The following is a 19,395-nucleotide window of genomic DNA, read 5'->3' on the forward strand; positions in this document are numbered from 1 at the left end:
CACATCATACCAGAGCCATGAGGACAAGCTGATGGCCTGCCTTCTGGATAGGTCCCAGGCCTCCCAGACAAGACAAGATTGGCCATGAACAACAGGGGTGGGGAATGTGTACTTCAGTATGTGTGTGTGTGTGTGTGTGTGTGTGTGTGTGTGTGTGTGTGTGTATGGGGGGAAAGGGGCACAGTTGGGAGGTAGAGATAGATGAGCCCCGGAAAGAGTGATGAGACTAATGGTAGTTTGGTGGTTAAGAGTGCTAGGAAGATAAAATTAAGGGAGGAGGAGCCATGACCTCATGTCAAGAGAGGGCAGTTAAACCAGGGCTACTGACAGAGCAATGTGACAATGGATGATGTATGAAAGATAAAAGGTACATGAAGAGAACTGTATTTATCCAAAAGTAAAGGGACTGGGCTGACCAAAGAACAGACTGGACCCGGCCAGATGTGGAGCAAGGCTTCAGGGGTAATCCAAGGCCATGATCCCAAACGAGAGGACAGCACTTACTGGGGTGTGACAGAGATATAAAGGACAGAGTCGCCTCCTAGCCAGAGTCCAAGACAGAACCGGATAGCCAGGCGGAGGCCAGCGGCAGGACAAGCCAGACAGGGCTGAAGAGCTCAGCCAGCATGGTCGTAAACACCAGAACACAGGGATATGCTAGGGGGTGTGAGAACGGGACAGGGACAGTGCTGGGAAGCTGTGTGCTGTTGTTGGAGAGTGTTGAGAGAAAGGCGCAAATGTCCAAGTGAGGCCCCAAAACGGCATGGAGGCCAGAGACTGTCCAGGTCTACTGATCTCATCGAGCTGATGGAGGTGAGGCATCGGGAATAAAGAGAGCATTGGACTGAGCCAACATTAAGGGAATATTGTGCAGCTATGTTTTCTAAAGTATGGCTAAGGGTGTGTGGCCTGAAATTGGTTTTGGCCTGCGTCCGCTGGGTCTCTACAGTGCATGGCAAAAAAAAAAAACCAAAAACAGACAGAGAGCATTAGCATATCCAGGTATTAGTGAGTTAATTGCACTGTGGGTCCCAAGCTGAAAAGTGTTTACTGATGTACTTGGAGAGGTGACAGGATTGGGGAATGGGGAGGGAATGAGGGGTTGCCAAAAAAAAAAAAGTGCAATGGGACCAAGATTTGAATATCATTATGAATGGAGCTCAGACAACATTAAGAGAGTTGAAAGCTCAGTCAGCTGGCTGGACCAATGCGAGGACAGAGCAGGCAGATGACTAGACACAAATGTCATCACAGAGTTGAGGTCCATCATTCAAACAACCCGCACTGTGGCAGCAGTGTTTGCAGGCACTGCAAGCTGTTGTTTATCATGGTTATTCCAAGGAAAATCAAAGACAAAATGGACCATTACGAAGGAAGAAGACAGAGATACTGGGAGAGGTTTAGGGGATTAGAGATGAGGGAGGTGAGGACAGAATTAAGTGGTAGGAGATTATAATTTTAAAGTTCTGGTGTTGCTATAAAATGAGTATAAAAGGACAATAAGAGCACAAATGAGCAGCCTGAAATAGTCAAATGTTTAACGCAGGACAGAACTGGTATTATAACGAACAGTCTAGAGGTCAGGGGTTAAGGGGAAGGTCCCGGGGTTGAAGTGGAGAGCAGGCTCACAGATAGAAAAAGGAAAGGTTGCTATGGAGAGTGAGGAGGTCTGGGGAATGATGGCTCGTGGTGATCAGAGTTGTTTTAGACACTCCAAAGCATCATGGGACTGAAGCAAAACAGCACAACCACTTATACTCAGTCTGGAAACTGATTTGTAAGAGCTAAAAAAACACACTTGCAGGACCAAGTAACCAGTAAAGAAATACAAGCCTTTCTCTTATCAGTGTCACTATTTTTATAACCTCAAAATGTAATTAGGAGTGTGTGCTACAATTTGCTGAGGCGGACACATTGGCAGGCATTTTATCATCAAGCTCAATAAGTTAGCTGAGTGTTTTTGGCAAAGTTGCACTACTTCTTATTTATCTAGTTTCACAAATCATGTTCATCTTGAGAACACATATTTCATATACCACAAACACATGATGGAATAACACATGACAGAACCATCGTGGAATCACATTCTTCATCTGTGATGACATTTGGCCCACTCGGACAATCTTTCTTCCAAAACATCCCTGAAAATACAGAGGTCATTTTGACTCACTGCTAAAATGAGATGTGGTATTCGCTGTGCTGATATGCCAGATTGCCACTCTCCAAGTGTGTGTGTGTGTGTGTGTGTGTGTGTGTGAGCGAGAGTGAGGTAAGAGCACAGATTAACCATGGTCCATGATTAATACAACTTGACTTACTGACTTACTGTGAGCAATTATGACCATGTCTTTTCTCAAGCTTGACTTTCTCACACTCGCTGTGGAACACATGGGGGTCCTGAAACATGTGCGCCCAAACACACACACATGTGCCACATATCGCCAGCCCACCCTCCACTCAACCTCAAAACCACAAAGGGTTAAATATAATCAATCTTCTTTAACAATGCTGTCAGGGTACTGTCTGAGAGCTCTGACAGACACACTGGCGATGGTGTGTCCAGTGTGTCAGTGTGTATACTTCTGTGAGCCCGAGGACAGAATTTGCATGCTCAAGTCAGTGAATATGAATTTGTAGGTATAAGCCATTCTTTATACATTGGTATTTGTGTGTGCACACATGTAGCACATGTGCACTCACTTGTTTGGTTCAGAATGTGTGTGTGTGTGTGTGTGTGTGTGTGTGTGTGTTCTGTATGTAGATGTGTGTGCCTATCCGTGTATATGTTCCACATACATATATTGAGGATGCATTGATGTATTTCTGGATATACTGACCACTGATGTGCTAAAGTTGCATGTATGTGTATAAGCATGCATATGTGAGTGTATCTACCCTAAACTCCAACCAAACTCACAGATGGCGGGCCATCAGAAGTACTTGCATATGTGTGAGTGTATGTGTTGTGTGTGTGTGTGTGTGCTACCTGAGGGGATTTGTGGGACCTCCAGCTGTACTGGTGGCTGTGGAGGCTGGCCAGCAGCACGTTCTCGTCTGTGTCCACCTGGCCAAAGCGCAGCGTCTCGTGTGTGTCGTTGCAGATCACGTAGTGGCTGAAGACCAGCTCCTCAGCCTCCGGGTTCCCATTCTGAGAAAAACAGGGGGTGAGGGGTTCAGGAAGCAGGTATAGGCGGATGGATGAAGAGAGGAAGAAAGAAGAGGGGTGACATGAGAAAGAGCATTTGTGGATAAAAGATATAATATAATAAACAAATACTTCCAGGTGTGTATGTTTATGGTGGATATATAATGTACACAGTTTGTGTATGTGTGCGTGTGTAGTGTGTATAAGCACAGGTATCAATAATATATGTATTCTCAGTATTAAAAATGCAGATATTGGTGGTGCAGCTGTCAGCCAGTAGGAGACAGACATGAGTGATATTATTTGTAGGAACAACACAACCTCAACACAACCTCAACAGGGGAGTGAATTATATCACAGTCTGAGTGTCACCCAGCCGCCGCCGCAGCATGCTAGATTGGGCTTCGGGGCCAAATCTACCCTGTGGTCCCACATAAAACCTCCAGCAGGCATCTCTTATTACCAAAATCCCAACTTTTTCACATCCTTCTTTGAGCAGCTGAATGCTGTTGGTCATTGGTAACAAAAAGACAAACAGGCTTGGAGATGTCAACTCATTTCAAATGGCAACTTTGTGTGAGTATGCACAGTTTTTCCAAATATTTCCTCAGTGCTTGGAACAAAGTGGGCCTTTAAGTAGGCATTCCTGTCAGTAAGAGTCATCAATATATTGTGGTTTGTTGGGAGAAAACAATATGGTGGAGTAAGGCCCACCTACAGCAACGGGTCAATGAGAAAGCCTCACAGAAAACTCCAGTCATGCGAGCTGTACAGGGATGCTGTCCACTCTTACGTCACTTTGCATGCAAGAGCGAAGAGCTCACTGGCCTGCTATTGAAAACACTGGTTTAACAGGGAGAGGGGAGTGTGTCAGTCTTCTGCATACAGGAATTCAAACACACAGTTTCAAAACAGCGCACAGCGTGCATGTGAGTCGGATAGTGAGTGTGTGGGTGCAAGTGTATGTGTAAGTTTTACTTGAGCTCCTTCCAAAGGCTCTTAGGCCCTGATGGGATCTCTCCTGCACACCCCTCCCTGACTCTTGACGCACATGACTGTGGTTCAGACAGCTTCTCAATAACTACTCAACTATCCCTACTGAGAGGGACCCCAGCCTGCTGCGTACTTTTAAATGGCAGGGGGCTGATGGTTGATGGTAAAAAGAGGCTGGCAGTAAAAGCCTTGAGTTTGACTGCCAAGCACGTTCAGGGTCCTGGGGTTGTTGATGCTATTGAAAACGGATGGGAAAGTTTACACCATTAAAAAGAACACTTGATGATAGATGTGTGAGAGAGAGGTAGAGAGAGCAAAATTTAGATGGGACAGCTGCGACGGTGGGCTCAATCCATTCCAGTTTTATAGTGGAACACTATCTGCGCTCCCTTTCGAATGTGACACTGCGATTTACAAACTTCCTGCTGCCATCTCAAGATGCCATTGCTAAACCCGCTCTTTGATGGTATCGTCTATCCGCTCCGATTCATGAGGCAACATGATACACACATCAGAAAAGCTTCCTGCGGTAATCATAATCACTCTGTCTATCCAGAGACTTTAAGTGGACAAATATTAAGACAAAGATATTTAAACAGTCAACACATCTTCCTTGTTAAAGAGCACAAGATGACAGCTTCTTCTTCAGATGCAGTCCTACAAGGAATCAAAGTATCCATTTCACTAATCCACCCAGATACTATTACTTTAGTTTTCACAGAGTCTGACCCAGATCTGCATGGCAGAGTGGCACATATATAAATGGCAAAGTACAGTAAAATGTCTGGAAAACAGATTGTAAATAATGACACCCACTCACGAGAAATACTAATGAAACGTGACACCATGAAGGAGATAGTGAAACCTGTAAAAGGGACATAATGAAACAGTGATGAGTTCTAAAATCACCTATATATTCCTCTATAGATGACCCTCACCCACACATCTGCTCCTAACACGAACCTGATCTCTCTATCACTTTCTTTCCGGTTGCAGAGGAAAGCAGAGAATCGTTCAAACATGGGGGAAACGGGGGAAAAAAATAACAGGAGGAAAATTCCTGTTGTCTCAATTGCACATGTAACAGCCTGTGAACGTTCTGTGAGAAAGCAGAGTGTGTAAATACTACTGGGCTTTCGTGTGGCTTTCCACCAAAGCCACTTCCCTGGGGTTAGGGGCTGGGGGGAGCAAAGATTGAAAGTGGGGCTGGGGACTGGAGATTGAGAATTGAGGCATGGGGCCTGAGGTTAGGCTGGAGGGGGGCTGAGGTTGGGGCCATATGGGGCTATCAAGTGAGGAGTAAAGGCAAAATGAGAGGACTTTTTTTTTTTTGTTAATTCTATATTCATTTTCCCTTCATCTTGTGGCAAAAAATCCTTCTAAAAATGGATAACAGTATAGTTTCACCTTACTTTTTTCAGTTTTACATATAACAGCATCATTGAAGATGAATTTGATCTTAATTTTGAACTCTTCTGCCTGGTGTCAGGACTGTTCAAGGTTAGAGCTCAAAGACAGAAGTAAAGGGTGAGGAAGAGGAGTGGAGTGTGCTGGCCAGCTACATATGGCATATACATTGATGTCAATATTAATGAGAAGTCATTAGACACGTGCACGGATGGCCGCCAGAAAGGTCTTGATGTCGATGTGACTTGTGGCCATGACGTTATCAAGGAAACAAGAGCAGTGCATGTTACCATGTATATCATAACAAATTATGGCTACTATATGAGAATAAATTACAACCATACACCAAGAAGTGTCTTTTATTTCTATTTATTGCTATGCATCTGGAAGTGCTCCAGCTGTTCTGGTTGTGGTGGTCTGGTATGACCATGCCTGGGTTGTGAGGTTTCAATTGTGTGGTAGTTGAGGAATCTTCTCCGCAGTTCAATGTCGACCCTATAGGCCACATCACAACATGCCTGCCTGCCAGCCTTGACACCAGGAAACATGAAAATCACTGATACAATTACACACGTTAGGATACATCCTTCTGTTGCGGAAGGACAGAGCCTGTTAGCATTTTCAACTGCTTGCGATTACGTTTTCAATTAGAATCAAGCTTTCCGATGCATGCGCATTGTGTGCACGAGCCTGTCTGGAATGTAAACCTCGATCAGATCAAAGACACATTTCAGTTTAACTGGGCGGTCCTTTACATGGATCCCTATAGTGCACCACACCACCAGGCAGCTTGGGCTTCAGTTTTCTCACCATGTACAAGATTTTGTTTCAGTGAAAACCCCAAAAAGGGAAATGATATTCCACGATCCAAGTCTTCACAACTTTCTCTGAAGTGAACAACATTTAAGAAGAGCATTTTCTCAAAAATACAGCCTTTTGTACTTGACCTCTGTCTACCCCTTACTGCAGAACTACCATACCCACATGCAGCACATTTGCCTTATAATTATGGTGTGTTTTTCCCTTGTGTTCAGCAAAGTGGTGAAGGCTGGAGGTAGTTAAAAGGTTCTGTACAAGTTACAAGGCTGCTGCTGCTGCTGTTTAGACCTATCAATACAGCAGGCTTAATCGTTTTATGAATCAATCCCATACCAGTGGACATGTAAATGCAGCCTTCAGGGTTTGTGCTTGAGCGTGAGTATGTCATAAAAGTCAAGACTGTGTTGTGTACAAGTGAAGAAGGACATTCTGTGTGTGTTCATGTGGGTGAGCATTGTAGGCCTCTATTTTGGGCCTGAAGATATTGGGCAAAGGTACCATTAAAAAAGCCAAATATATCACCCAATCAGTATCAGAAAGCTTTGACTGAAAGCATACAGCCAACAAATAACCTAAGTAATCATGCTTGGCATGTTGAGTAAAGCCCACCATGGATACCAACATGTCCAAAACACTCCAGTAAAGCTGCAATATGGCCATTCATTACAACACCACCAATGTTCTAAAGTCTTATTTATGGCTAAATTAACCAGCAGAAATAGGGAACATTCACAAGCATGCGCTACATGATGCAATGATGAAGCCAAGGGTCAATTATGACCCATCATCCAACACGGTCGGTTTAGAGCTTTTGATGAGTCAATGATGCCACTGGGTGAAAACAAAGGTAATAAACCGCTAGCCAGAACAATCATTTTATAGTAGATTTTCTATACAGCTTGCTTAATTTTATTTTCCACAGGTAAAAGACCACAGCTGTTCCTACAAAAACACAAGCTATTATTTCTCTCACCTGGCAGCGAGAGTCTGTATGCATGTAAAACCATGAGAGTACTTCAAGTCTCTAGAGGCCAGTATATGAGTCAGCACAGCCACAGCTGAGCCGAGCATAGCCATGATAGGGCATACAAAGCCAGAGAAGCCAGGGTGAGTGTGTGAGCGTGTGTGGCTGTATGTGTGTGTGTGTGTGTGTGTGTGTGAACTAGACAAGTGGGTGGAGGACTGGGGCCAGATGAAGTCTTGGCAGGTGTCACCACTCAAGTTTTACCGTGTTTTCATGGGCATCACTTCACACACAAATATCCTGGCTACCAGAGGCAGTGCTGAGAGCTGAGAACTGAGAGATGACGAGGACCATAGGACTACAAGCCCAGGAACAGACACACTGTAGCCTCTTAGTCAGAGTTTACAGCAAACTGAAAGGCAGTTCCATCCTGCAAATTTTATTACCGCTGGCATACAACCCAAACCATTCTCATGAAATCCACTTTGTTGTGAGTTTGTTTAGCTGATACTCCATCTGGGACAAAAAGACCGTCTTTCAGCATATCCCCTAAACATACACACATTTTCTAAGGATTTCCTCTATGGATTTACTGGCCTCTGGCTCCAAATATATGTGGCAGCTATACGTAAGTGCTAGCAATTAATCAGCAGGGCAAATCCCCTGATACCTTAAATGTCTGAATGTATCCCACTATTTAAATGTGCAAGTGAACAAGTCATCCTCCGACACTTTGCAAAGCTAACTCACCATATCTCTGATTACTTTGGTCACTTCAAATGTGCTTCCTCATGCATCAGTGAAAATTTGGCTGGAGATTGCCTTTGTCCGTTTAATGTATGAAGTCAACTATTTTGCTTCTGACATTAGCTGTAAGTGGGGCAATTGAAAAAAAAATCTCACCTTCAGGTCCTGCTACATTATTCCAAAAATCTGCAAGCAATATCAATAATCTATCATTAAAATTGTGTGATGTGTCAGTTCATGGAGCTTATGCCTCATTGAATTTTTGGGGGTGTGGTTAAAAATACAATGTGTTGCAGTCCCTACAGCAGAAAAGCCTCTGTTACCTGGTGCCAACTGTGCATGGCAGTGTCCACAGTGTGGATGGCATACTGGCTGATATTGAGGAACACCGGGTCCACAAACACATTCACATCCAGTGTGGTGCTCTCGGGGCAGCAGGTGGCTGCAGCCTGGCCCTGAAAAACACAAGATTGAATTCGAAATTCACCTGATTTCACATTTTCTGATCAGCACTTTGAATCCAAATATCTAGACAGACGTGAAATCGACATTAATGGCTGAGCTTTACCTGCAGCACACAAGGCTGGAGGAGCTGAAGGTGCGTTAGGTTTCGGTACTCCAGCAGCTTGCAGTCTAACTGGGTAGAAAAGCTGAACTCCTGACAGTGACGTGGTCCTGTGCTCCACTGGCGTAGGAACACCCGCGGCTCTCGAGCACCAATCACCATGAACTCCTGCTCCTGAGGTAACTTCCTGTCTGGCAGGAAGGGACGAAGCTGTCGAGATGGAACTGGGGGAGAAAGACACAGCATCTGTTTTTAGAGGCTGGACAGCGAGACATATTTAATCAAAACATGCCAGAAGTATCAAAATTGAGTTTAGATTTTTTTAGAATAAACAGGAAGGAATAAGTCAGGTCAAGGCAAACAAAAACAACACACATAACTAAAGTAATGCATGTGTGTATCGCCGGGTGTCCCACAAGAGGTCAGACACAGTTCAATGCAGATGAATAAAAATGTTTGGAGCTGTTTCCTAAAGCCATCACTGAACTGGCACAATCAAATACAAGACTATAATTGATCATTATAAATTACTGCCACAGTTTCAAGGTGAACCACTCAGTGAATTAATTAATTCATTTAGTGCGGTTGACGATGCTGCATCTGAATCATGAATTCATTAAGGTGAATGACCATTGGTTTGGTATTTGCTGCCACCGTCAACCAAAAAAATAAAATAAAATAAACCAAAAAGACAATATAAAGTCACTTTGTCGAACAGCTAGATTACATCCCCTCCTAATAAACCTCAATACTTGAACCTAATACTAAAACCAAATACTTTGTGACTGTGTATTCTGTACCCTACCTGTGCCCAGCTGTTCTAGGTGGTGGCAGAGGTGAACATCCAGCTGTGCTAGTTGCAGGGACACTCCCAGGGAGGGGACAAACCAGGGTGCAAAGCAGGAGTCCACACGGGTGCAGGCTGCCAACGCCATTGGAGATACCAGCTGATCGCAGGGCAGTTGGGACCCACTCTCACTGTCCGAGCTGGAGGGGGAGAGGAGATACGGTCAAATACGTGATGGTGGAAAAAAAGGCCCAAAACACTGAACCCTAAAAACAGCGAAAGTGCAGCACAAACAAATAAAGAAACAAAGTAAAAGTTCTTAACTGAAGGCACTCTGTGAATATGAAATGATTTCATATGGAAATAATAATGGAGAAAAATATACGACCGTGATTCAGCATCTGACAGCTTTAAGGGAAAACTAGCAAACGGTTATTGATTTTCAATCAGACTTTGTTTTGTAATATCAAAAGCATAGGCACAGCTGCGGAATAATGGCCAGAATAATTCTACTCACTAATTAAAATAGTCTGATCCTTATTTGTAGCTGAATGCTTTTGTCTCTTGCCCAGGGAGTTATAAATTGTGTGACATCCTTGTCACAAATGCAACAATTATTCAAACAAAAAGGAATGAAAATAGTGGCCTCCTCGCTGTCCGAGGCTGGGAGTTTAGGTACATTATTACTGCCGCAGTTTCCTGCAGAACCTCTCCATGGACATTAATTGCATGTCATGGTTGATGATGTTGAATGGAAGGTAATTGAAGTGAATGACCATTTGCTCTGTAATTTGCTGCTACCATGATCCACCATAACAACTCCAGCAGGAAACGCTCAAGACCTGAAAAACGCTGGTGCAGCAGAGTGCTCCTTAAAAAGATAAGCATCATATGTTGACAATTTTCATTACTTCCAGTTGGCAGGGCAGCCAAGTTATTTTTCTGGTGGAAACTAAAGTAAGGCAGATGAAACGAGCGAGTAAGGAAAGGGGAATCAATTTTGATCAAAAAAGACAAATAATTTAAACATAAAGGAAATGTAGTGTTTGGAGTATGATTGTAATGAAACACAGATGTATATTTTGCTTTACACTGTATCTGGTACTGCAGAGTTTTTTCTCTGTTTCTTCTCTTACATGTTTTCTTAAACCTCCCTTTCTGCTCCTCTGGAGCTCTCTAAGCCACACAGAATGTGGGCTTGGCAATTCTCTTCCACTAAAAGTTTCCTAAATCCCAGGAGGAAGTAAAAAGGGGGGGATGAGAAAAAACGAGAGAGTAAATTAAGACGAGGAAGGAAGGAGAAAAAGACAGAAAGAAATGAAAAATGGGTAAAGCGCAGAAGATGTAACAGGATGCCGGGTGAGGCATGAGTGAGATGAAGAGAGGAAGCAGTGGTAGCAGGAAGACGGGAGTAAAGACATGCTCTTTGAGGTGTTACGGTGCTTGGCTGGCCCAGTCTATCCCAGCCCAACCCAACCCAACCCAGGCCAGGCCAGGCCTAAGAACTTATAAGCCAACCCAATGGGGGCTTTACTCCTCTTGCTTCCCGTGAGCTTCCCCTCGATTAGATACACTCAAGGTAAGCAGGAAGGAATCCGGATGGGCCCTGACAGGCACTTGGTGTGCTGGGAAATCTCATTAGGTCGATCTGAACGCCTTCCAAGCCCGCTCCCTGCTCCTGCACACCAGATGTGGGGCGAGGGACACATTGCTAGCTCTTTGTGCTCGGCGGCCTGGGTGCGCTCTCGCTCTCTGCTTTCCCTCACACTGGACGGCACACGTACTGTAGATCCACGCACACATTTACGTATAGGCATACACACGCTCTCTTACAAACAAGCACGGCCCTACAGGCACGCATGCAACACAGAGATACCTGCAAGCACAGAGTTACAGTACAAAATGTAGAACAAGAAGAAGAAGAATTTTCCCTCACCTCTGCTCATCACCTCCCTCTCCGTTATTATTGAGCACTATCCTCCACAGGTCCGAGGCCACCAGCTCCTTCTGCTGGTCGCCGAGGCTGAGGCTGGGCAGCTGCAGCTGGCAGGGACTGCTCTCTGAAAGGCTGAACTCCCGGTATGGAACAAAGGCCTGCTGGAGCTCGTCCCAGTACTCCAGGCTGCATGGTACCTGGAAGGAAAAGCTTACTTACAAAACTGCCAAATATGCATTTTATTTTGCTTTTATGCGACTTCTCCATCCTCTCAGGGGGAGCAGCATTGTGAGTACATGGTATTTAGAATCCATCAACTCAGTGTTCTTCAGTGTTAACATAATCATTATCGGAATTGACACAACATCACAAACCACAAAAAAATAATTCTTTGTTATGAAAGGTATGAAGCTGAATTGATTAAGGCCCCATCACAACATACTTAAGCAGAAATGTTAAGTACGTGTAAGGTTTAGGACAGAAATAAAAAAGGAGGTCTGCTGCGAATGATTGCAGAACAGCCGTTTTGGTATTTGCTGAGTAAACACAGTGAGAATGATGGTCAATGTCAAAGAGGATGACACTTCACCTCTGTGCTCTTGCTTATGCAAGTCTTCATTAATGTCTGTGGGTCAAACAAACCTCTCCTCCTCCTCCTCATACAGAGTCAGAGTGCTTCTGAACTAGATACAAACCAGTCAATAACGGCTAAACTGAAGTCACATGAGCACAAAGGTCTAGCACCATTTTTTTCTTCCTTCCTATTTTCCATACAGCCAGCTGTTGACAACCATTGAACACAGACTAAAAATAATCATAGATATTTGTTTTCTCTCCTGGAGAGCTTGGAGGAAATGTGAAGGAATTGCTCTCTTGGATACTTCAAAGGGACCCAAAGACACTGCATAGCCAGTGTGTTTCTCTGCCTTTTACGGTTACAATGAGCTCTGAAGCTGCTGAAACAAATTTTCAACTGAAACACTAACTCAAATAGTTACTGTTGCTGTTAGTACTCATCAGCAACATGCCAGAGAATGACTTTATGTATGATTTTGCTGTAGAAATGATACTGTTTTCTACCAATGGATCAGATATGCCTTTCTTAAGGTTTTGCTCCGTCAGATGAGAGCAGTGTTTTTATATCCCCCACTTAGTCTCCCCTACAAATAGACAGCAGTGCTGTCTTACTATTGTATCCCTCAGTTGTTCATCACTTTAACTTGAGGCTCCAGTTCAAACAAGCAGACTATTGTAACCCCCTCAGCGTGACCCTGATTACTCATCAGCAATAGGATTACTGTAAGGGGTTTGTTATTGCACAACAGGTACGACTTCAGCCCTGTGAAGTATGAAGCAACTTCAGTGGTCTGCAGATCATCAAGCATTCATACTTAACTGACCCTTTCAAGTCACGGGGAATCCTTGCCTGGAAGAAGGCAGGAACAAGTGCTTTTTTATGATGTTTGTATTACAACCTTCGATTTTACTCATTTCAGACAAACCAATCTTTAATTTCTCGTCAAGGCGGAAAAAACTACAACACTTTGACCGCAGACCACCAACGCAGCAAGAGGACAGCCCATCTCCATAACAACACTGCATGACCACAGCATAACTAAACACCAGGCAACTATGCGCTACAAGACAGCCATTAGCATTGGAGTCCTGGAGCTGTTTCTCAGACTGAATAACAATCAGGCTGTGCGAGTGTTCTCACATTATGTGATGACTGGTAGGCCTCATTCATTCCTCTCACATTGAGCCAAAATTAGCATAAATGTGTCTGGTGCTCCTGTGTGAACAAAACCAGGTTCTCAAGTTCCCTCGACCACCTGCACAACTCAGCTACTGATGGATCAGTGGTGGCAGGGAGCTCTTAACAGCACACCTGAAGGGTGCCAGGCAGTGAGGTGTGTGTGTGTGTGTGTGTAGTGTATATGGGTGAGTGAGTGCATTTGCCTTTGCACATGTGTCTTTGACAATCCAATTGTTTACCGGAGGTACAAAGCTCCCCAGACAATTACCAAACTCATGCAGCTGTCAACAAGTTGGTATGTGTGTACGAGAAAAGCTTAGTGTTGACAAAATGTGTGTGCGCCTTCATAAGTGTGGGACTGTACGGTTCGGGAGGAATGCATGAGGTAACCGTAGCTTACGTCATGTATGAAATGCCACACAGGTCTTCCTGGAATCAACTTCTCATAATTGCACCTGACAGAGTGGTGCACCCGCAGCCCCAACACTGAGCCACCGAAGCGGAAACTCACTGAATCTCCATCGAGAATTCCCAGAACTGCGTTGCTAAAACACAGAGGGTGTTTTTTTTTCACCTGTGATATTCTATATACATGACGGCATCCAGAAATGAATATGTGAGGTACGTATATGGCACAGTGGAATAAATTTGCATGGTTGAATTTGCGTCACGTTCCCTTTGACTTGCAGCCCTGGCCTTGGAGGAGAGTGGAGATGAAATCGATAACCAGCTCAAAAAATGTTGCAGGGATGATGGAAAAAGAAAGAAAAAATGTGAAAGAATTTTTTTTTTTTGCTGTGTTGAATTGGATGTCTGGCACCGACTTTTGGGAGGAGGAGGCACCTGTGTATATGTCAAATGGATTGTATATATGTGTTCAAGAGAAAGACTACAGTATGTATAATTGTACGTATGAAAGACAATATGCATGTATACATATGTGTATACACAGGTGTGCATATGGATGTGAGTGCATGATACAGTCTGGGCAGTGTTAGTTTCCGCTGCCTGATTGTGTGTGTACCTTATCTGATAAACAACATGTAACCCTGAATAGCTGACATTCCCTTGGCTGGATGGCTCCAATATGCATTTTCTTCAGTCTCTAGACAAAGCAGGCCTGCCAGCTAGAACTCAGGGCAAAATATCCCATGAAGGGTTATCTTAAACGTTATCTTAATTTTTGAGTCAAGGTTCCATTTTGGAGGTGGTTCAAATGCCTGGAAAGCTAAGATGAGGACTTTTCAATTAGTTTAAATATTCAAAACTATTTACAAATATATTCAAATCCAGGACTGTTGGCAGCATTGTGTATACACAGATCTGATTTCCATCCCTGTCACCCGGCCCTGCTTCTGCCAAACCGCAAACTACAATTCTGCATGGATTTACTTTTCTGAGACTGATTGACCAATCACAGTTTCTCAAAAGGTTAACTAAAGGCAGGCAGGCAAACTAAAGCAAATACGCAACATACAGAAATGATTTCAATTTCCATGATCAACCCAGGTGTGATCACTGCGAAAGTTTAAACATGTCTCTGCAACTGAAGACTCCCCTAGCTCCCTTTGAGGCTGTGACTGCTGACATGCACAGCCTTGTCTGCCATTACGTTTATTAACAATATCAACACTGCTATTAGGTCTTCTGTTATTTCACTGATGCCTATATGTCTACAAATTCCACTGCTAGCTACCTCTTATCAGCCAGCAGACAAATTGAATTGACATCGGCTTGAGCAAATGTTTACTCAGGAGATGTAATGAAAATTGTTCTGAAAATGACTCCCGCTATGCTGTCTCAGGTGGGCTAATATACGTTAACATTAATCAGTGTGGAAAATCAGGAATAAGCCCATGCTGGGATCTTCACGCTCAACTTTTTTTTGTTTCTCCTCTGTAATGCCAAATTTATAAAAAGGGGGACTGGAGTTTTGGTGGATGAGGTGTAAAAACTCCAGATCAAATTAACCACATGGACAGTCTTTTATTTTTATAGCGCATTAGCTGTGACTAATGCAGGTCTGCTTGAGCGCTGTCCCACTAAAATAATAGTTATCTTGGCTAAAATACGCTCTTGTTCTTTCTGGTTCAATGTGTCGCTCTGAATTGAAATACCCCACTGACTCCCCCCAGATTCTAATTCCCCACAAAAGGTTGCACATTTTGACTAATGGTGGAAAAAGTGTGAATCAATAAAAATGGGTGCGCCGCGGATGTGAAGCTGATGGCGGACCTGTGTTTCTCATAATAACAACAATGACAGAAACAACAGCTGCAGCAGTGGTTATGGCTGAAGGTTGCCAGTTCATCTCAGGCCACAGAGGCTTTATGCTATCTGTCACCAGCAGGGCCATGATGGCAGTGCCGAGCCCTGCTGGTACATTAAAGGACAGCCCGCAGCGCCATGCACGAAAGCAACAGCAGGGGAGCAGATGGTGGGATTTTTGTCTGAAAAAGTCGGAGCGATTTGGGCAACTGCCCATACAGAGAGCGGATGATCAAAATTGACACATTTGCATATTGAGAAAAGCTAGCATTGGTAAAAGGCAAATGCATATGCGAACGTGTGACATCCGTTGCTCTCCGAGTTGTTGCTCTCCACTTAAACAAAGTGTATCTCCTCCTCCTGCTCCCCTGATCTGAGGTCAGGCTGAATCATAGCTCCTGTGTTTACTCCCTGTTTCTCAGGCTTCAGAACCCCACAGAGAGGCAGAGGGAGGGGAAGACGAACGAGGGGGATGGAAAAAGAGCAGCGAGGACACCTGCTTATGATTCAGAGAACTGGACCACACGGCGGTGAGAAGGTGAGAATGAGTCACCTTCCTCTTTCCTTCTATCCCTTCATCACTTGGGCCCTCTACAGGTGGGAACCAGTGGATGCTCAGGCATCTGTCATTTTTCAGCTGCCCACCACCCCCCTTGCATCTTTCTGACATCGCTCCCTTTCTACTGTACGTAAAAACAGCACAGAAAAGCAATTTGACTTTGAGAAATGGAAGGAGGTTTGAATTCCCCCACCGAGATACTGGAACCAGTTGGGAAACCACAACTATTTAAATGCAGGAAATCTTGATTTTATAAAATGTTAATATGATCTGCTCTGGGGACAGGCGAGCAGAATGGCTCAGAGAAAGACCCCCCGCCCAACCCCAGCTTCATCTATTCAGAGGAGTGGAGACATGGAGCAAAGGAAAGGGGGGGGGGGGGGGGGGGGGGGGGGGGGGGGGGGACTGTGATAAAAGGAAGGAGAAGACAGAGGAGGAGGAAGAGAATGAGGGGAAGGAGAAAATGTGGAAAAGAGTCACTTTAATTTTGTTCACCTCACGCAATCCTTTTCACCCTCCACCTGCTGGTAAACAGCCCAAAATTGGAAAAACATTACTGCCTAAATGATGGAGAGGGATGACAAGACAGCTCAATACTAAATATCACTCTCTCTGTCCTCATTTCTTTTTCTTTCCCTATGCCTCTCACTTTACATTTCACAAAATCTATCAGCCTCCATCTCTGTGTGGCCACATGGTAATTTTAGAGGCCTGAGAAATTATGACTGCCTTCTTTCTCTTTCCTGCTCTGTCTCTCTCTGTCTCTCTCTCTCTGTCTCTCTCTCTCGCTCTCTCTGCAAGGCCTAAATGCAAAATAAATGAAATTCCTTTGGAACAGAAACTGAGCCATTACTGGTTTTTGGATTTTTATGGCTGCATTTCCGTTCTCTGTAGCTGGACTTTCTTTCTGGCCTTTGGAGAAATAAAAAATGAATTAATTGAGACTTTTGATGTTCTGTAGAAAGGAAAGCAAAACCATTGTCTGCCAGAGGCTGAAATCGATTAAATGTGGGATCACAATGACTTTGGCTGATGACCAAGAGGTCCTGTTAAAATAACCCCCACGAACCCAACCCCTGGCCTAACATACAACTGGTGTAATGCTATGTGAGCGTTTGGACAAAAAATATGAGGTAAGAAAGAAGGACTGTGTAACATATCAGTAAATGGATCCAATGTCTTATAACTACTTTACAATCACTCCTTTCAAAAAGTCCATGATACATGATACTGTTATTAGCAGTGTTGACAAAACGCAACAGAGTAGCTTTCAGCAGTGGATTTAAAACAGTTTAACAAATACACTTTGTAAGTGATGCTTTTCATTAATGTTAGTACCTTTATTAACATGCCCACTTCTATAGCTGTCCAAGTGTCCTGTTACAGACATGTCTGCTGCAGGGTCTGGACAGGACGTTTATATGCATGTCACAGAAACACAAGCAGCAGAATTAGGAGACTCACTCCTGACCTATGCCTCACTTGGTTTCTATGAGTCACATTTCTCTTTCGGATAGATGCTAACTAATTCTGCACAACTGCAGAGGCAATTTTCTGAACTGTCAATAACAATGGCTCAAATTTAAATACTTAGCTTGTATTGCTTCTCGCTACAGGCAGAGTATCTGACCCCAGTGGGTCTCTTCCCCACAGTGGTTGCAGTAATAGCTGGGTGCTCGGAGCCTCCTCTTTTCACCACTTCCCCTGTGGAAGTCTCATCACCTGATTCCTTTTAACAGACTTGTCAGAAGAGACAGGACCATGCCAGATGACATGAGGAGTGGAGCAGAAGATGTGGAAACCACATGTTCATCAACCATTGGTTTCACATCTCGTACTGTGTATTGCACTCTCTCTCTCTCTCTCACACACACACACACACACACACACACACACACACAGTGTCCACAGTGAGAGGCATCCATTTTTTATGCACAGACATACAGATGCAGATGCAGAAATAAATGCAGGAACCCAGCGATCTCCTCTCTGATATTTGATACACCGTGGTCCAAGTGCAGGACAGATTGTGAATGGGAATCATATGAACATGACATGATGCTGGAATACGTCAGCCAGCTTGTTGTATCTGCTGTCAGACCTTCATCAGCCTCTTGCTTCACCAGCTGGTGAAGAATCATCTCTCTCCCCTGGACCAGAGAAAGTGTATTTTCACACAGATCCTCTTGCGCACAGGCTCCCGTAAGCATCGCAGAAGACACCACCTCCCTCTGTGACCATCATTATCCTTCCTTCTTGAACCTCGTCTCACTCCATCTCTGCTCACCTCTCCCTCGTCCCACTCGTCCTTCCTGTCAGTCTACTACCATTAACCACCCTCTCCCTATTCCAAGTCTGTCTATCACTACCTCTCCTTCTAACTCTCCCTCCCTTACACGCCCCAGCTCCCTCTGTTCTTGACTGTAACTCAATATGCAGCCAATCAGCTAGAGGCTTTGGAGTTTTGGTCATTACAGACTTTACAGCTGTGGAGCCTCGCAAGGAAGCCAGACATCTGCAGCACCTTCCAATATCTTGTCTCTCCCGGGCTGACACTGACAGACAGAAGAAAACATCTGTACTGTAGGTGAAACGACTGTGGGAGTCCAGGAAAGAATCTGAGAAATAAAGGGAGGATATGGGGAGATGAGAAACTTCTGCTGCAGATGCAGGAAAAAAGCAGTGAGAAAATATAGAAGAAAGGTAACCTAACCCTCAGGCTTAAAAAATGCAATTAAAAAGTCTTTATCAATGGGCTGGGAATGTAATAAAACTCGCTACTGTAATTAATTTCAGGATAATGTAATAGCACGAAATTCTGACCTTAATGATCAATGATAAATACTGCACTTCATAAGGAATGAGTCAGGTTTTTTTTTTAACTTTGCAAGGCTTTACTTCATCATAGTGAATAATATAACTTATTACACCATGTATGCAGTAATTCTCACCAGTTATTGCAGTAATGTAATGTTAGAGCAGTATCTGGGAATTTATTACCTGAGCTTATTTTATTGCATTTTGAAACCACCCTCACGTTCTACATTTTGATAATAAAGCAGATGAGGCATTATCTCATCTCCAGAGGGATTCTTCTCAGCGTCTGCTTCTCAGTGTGACTTCTGAAGACCTTTCCACTACATAAAATTGAATTTAAAACCACAATACCAACAGAAATGAAAATAATATCTGAATAAACACAGCTAATATAAGCTGTGAAACTTAATATGAGTAGGAAAAGAACAGGGAAAATGCATTTGTTCAGGAACATGACTGGATTAAGTTTAGCTGACAGCTGACATATACAAAAAACATGTTGTGCATATCGTATGACGAGGAATTTCATTCCTAATTGCATGGTCAAAAAATAAGACTGTAGCTGTGACAGTGTCAGGCAATTTGACCTAAAAATAGCATATTTCTGTTCCAGGAAAAAAGAAAGATCACGG

At 43.8% G+C, this 19,395-nt stretch overlaps 1 protein-coding gene across 2 annotated transcripts in view; it reads right to left on the reverse strand.

Moving 5' to 3' along the window:
• LOC121609858 (vacuolar protein sorting-associated protein 13B-like) overlaps positions 1-19,395 on the reverse strand; it is a 316,585-nt gene that overhangs the window by 42,980 nt on the left and 254,210 nt on the right. For both annotated transcript variants that reach the window (XM_041941573.1, XM_041941574.1), the window contains exons 42-46: positions 11,364-11,560; positions 9,446-9,627; positions 8,644-8,864; positions 8,399-8,530; positions 2,987-3,148 (exon numbers count right to left, since the gene is read on the reverse strand). In XM_041941573.1, coding sequence (XP_041797507.1) covers positions 2,987-3,148; positions 8,399-8,530; positions 8,644-8,864; positions 9,446-9,627; positions 11,364-11,560 — 894 coding nt within the window. The remainder of the gene's footprint in view (positions 1-2,986; positions 3,149-8,398; positions 8,531-8,643; positions 8,865-9,445; positions 9,628-11,363; positions 11,561-19,395) is intronic.

This window comes from Chelmon rostratus, chromosome 8 (assembly GCF_017976325.1).
Source record: "Chelmon rostratus isolate fCheRos1 chromosome 8, fCheRos1.pri, whole genome shotgun sequence".
In the NCBI taxonomy this organism is placed as follows: Eukaryota; Metazoa; Chordata; class Actinopteri; order Chaetodontiformes; family Chaetodontidae; genus Chelmon; species Chelmon rostratus.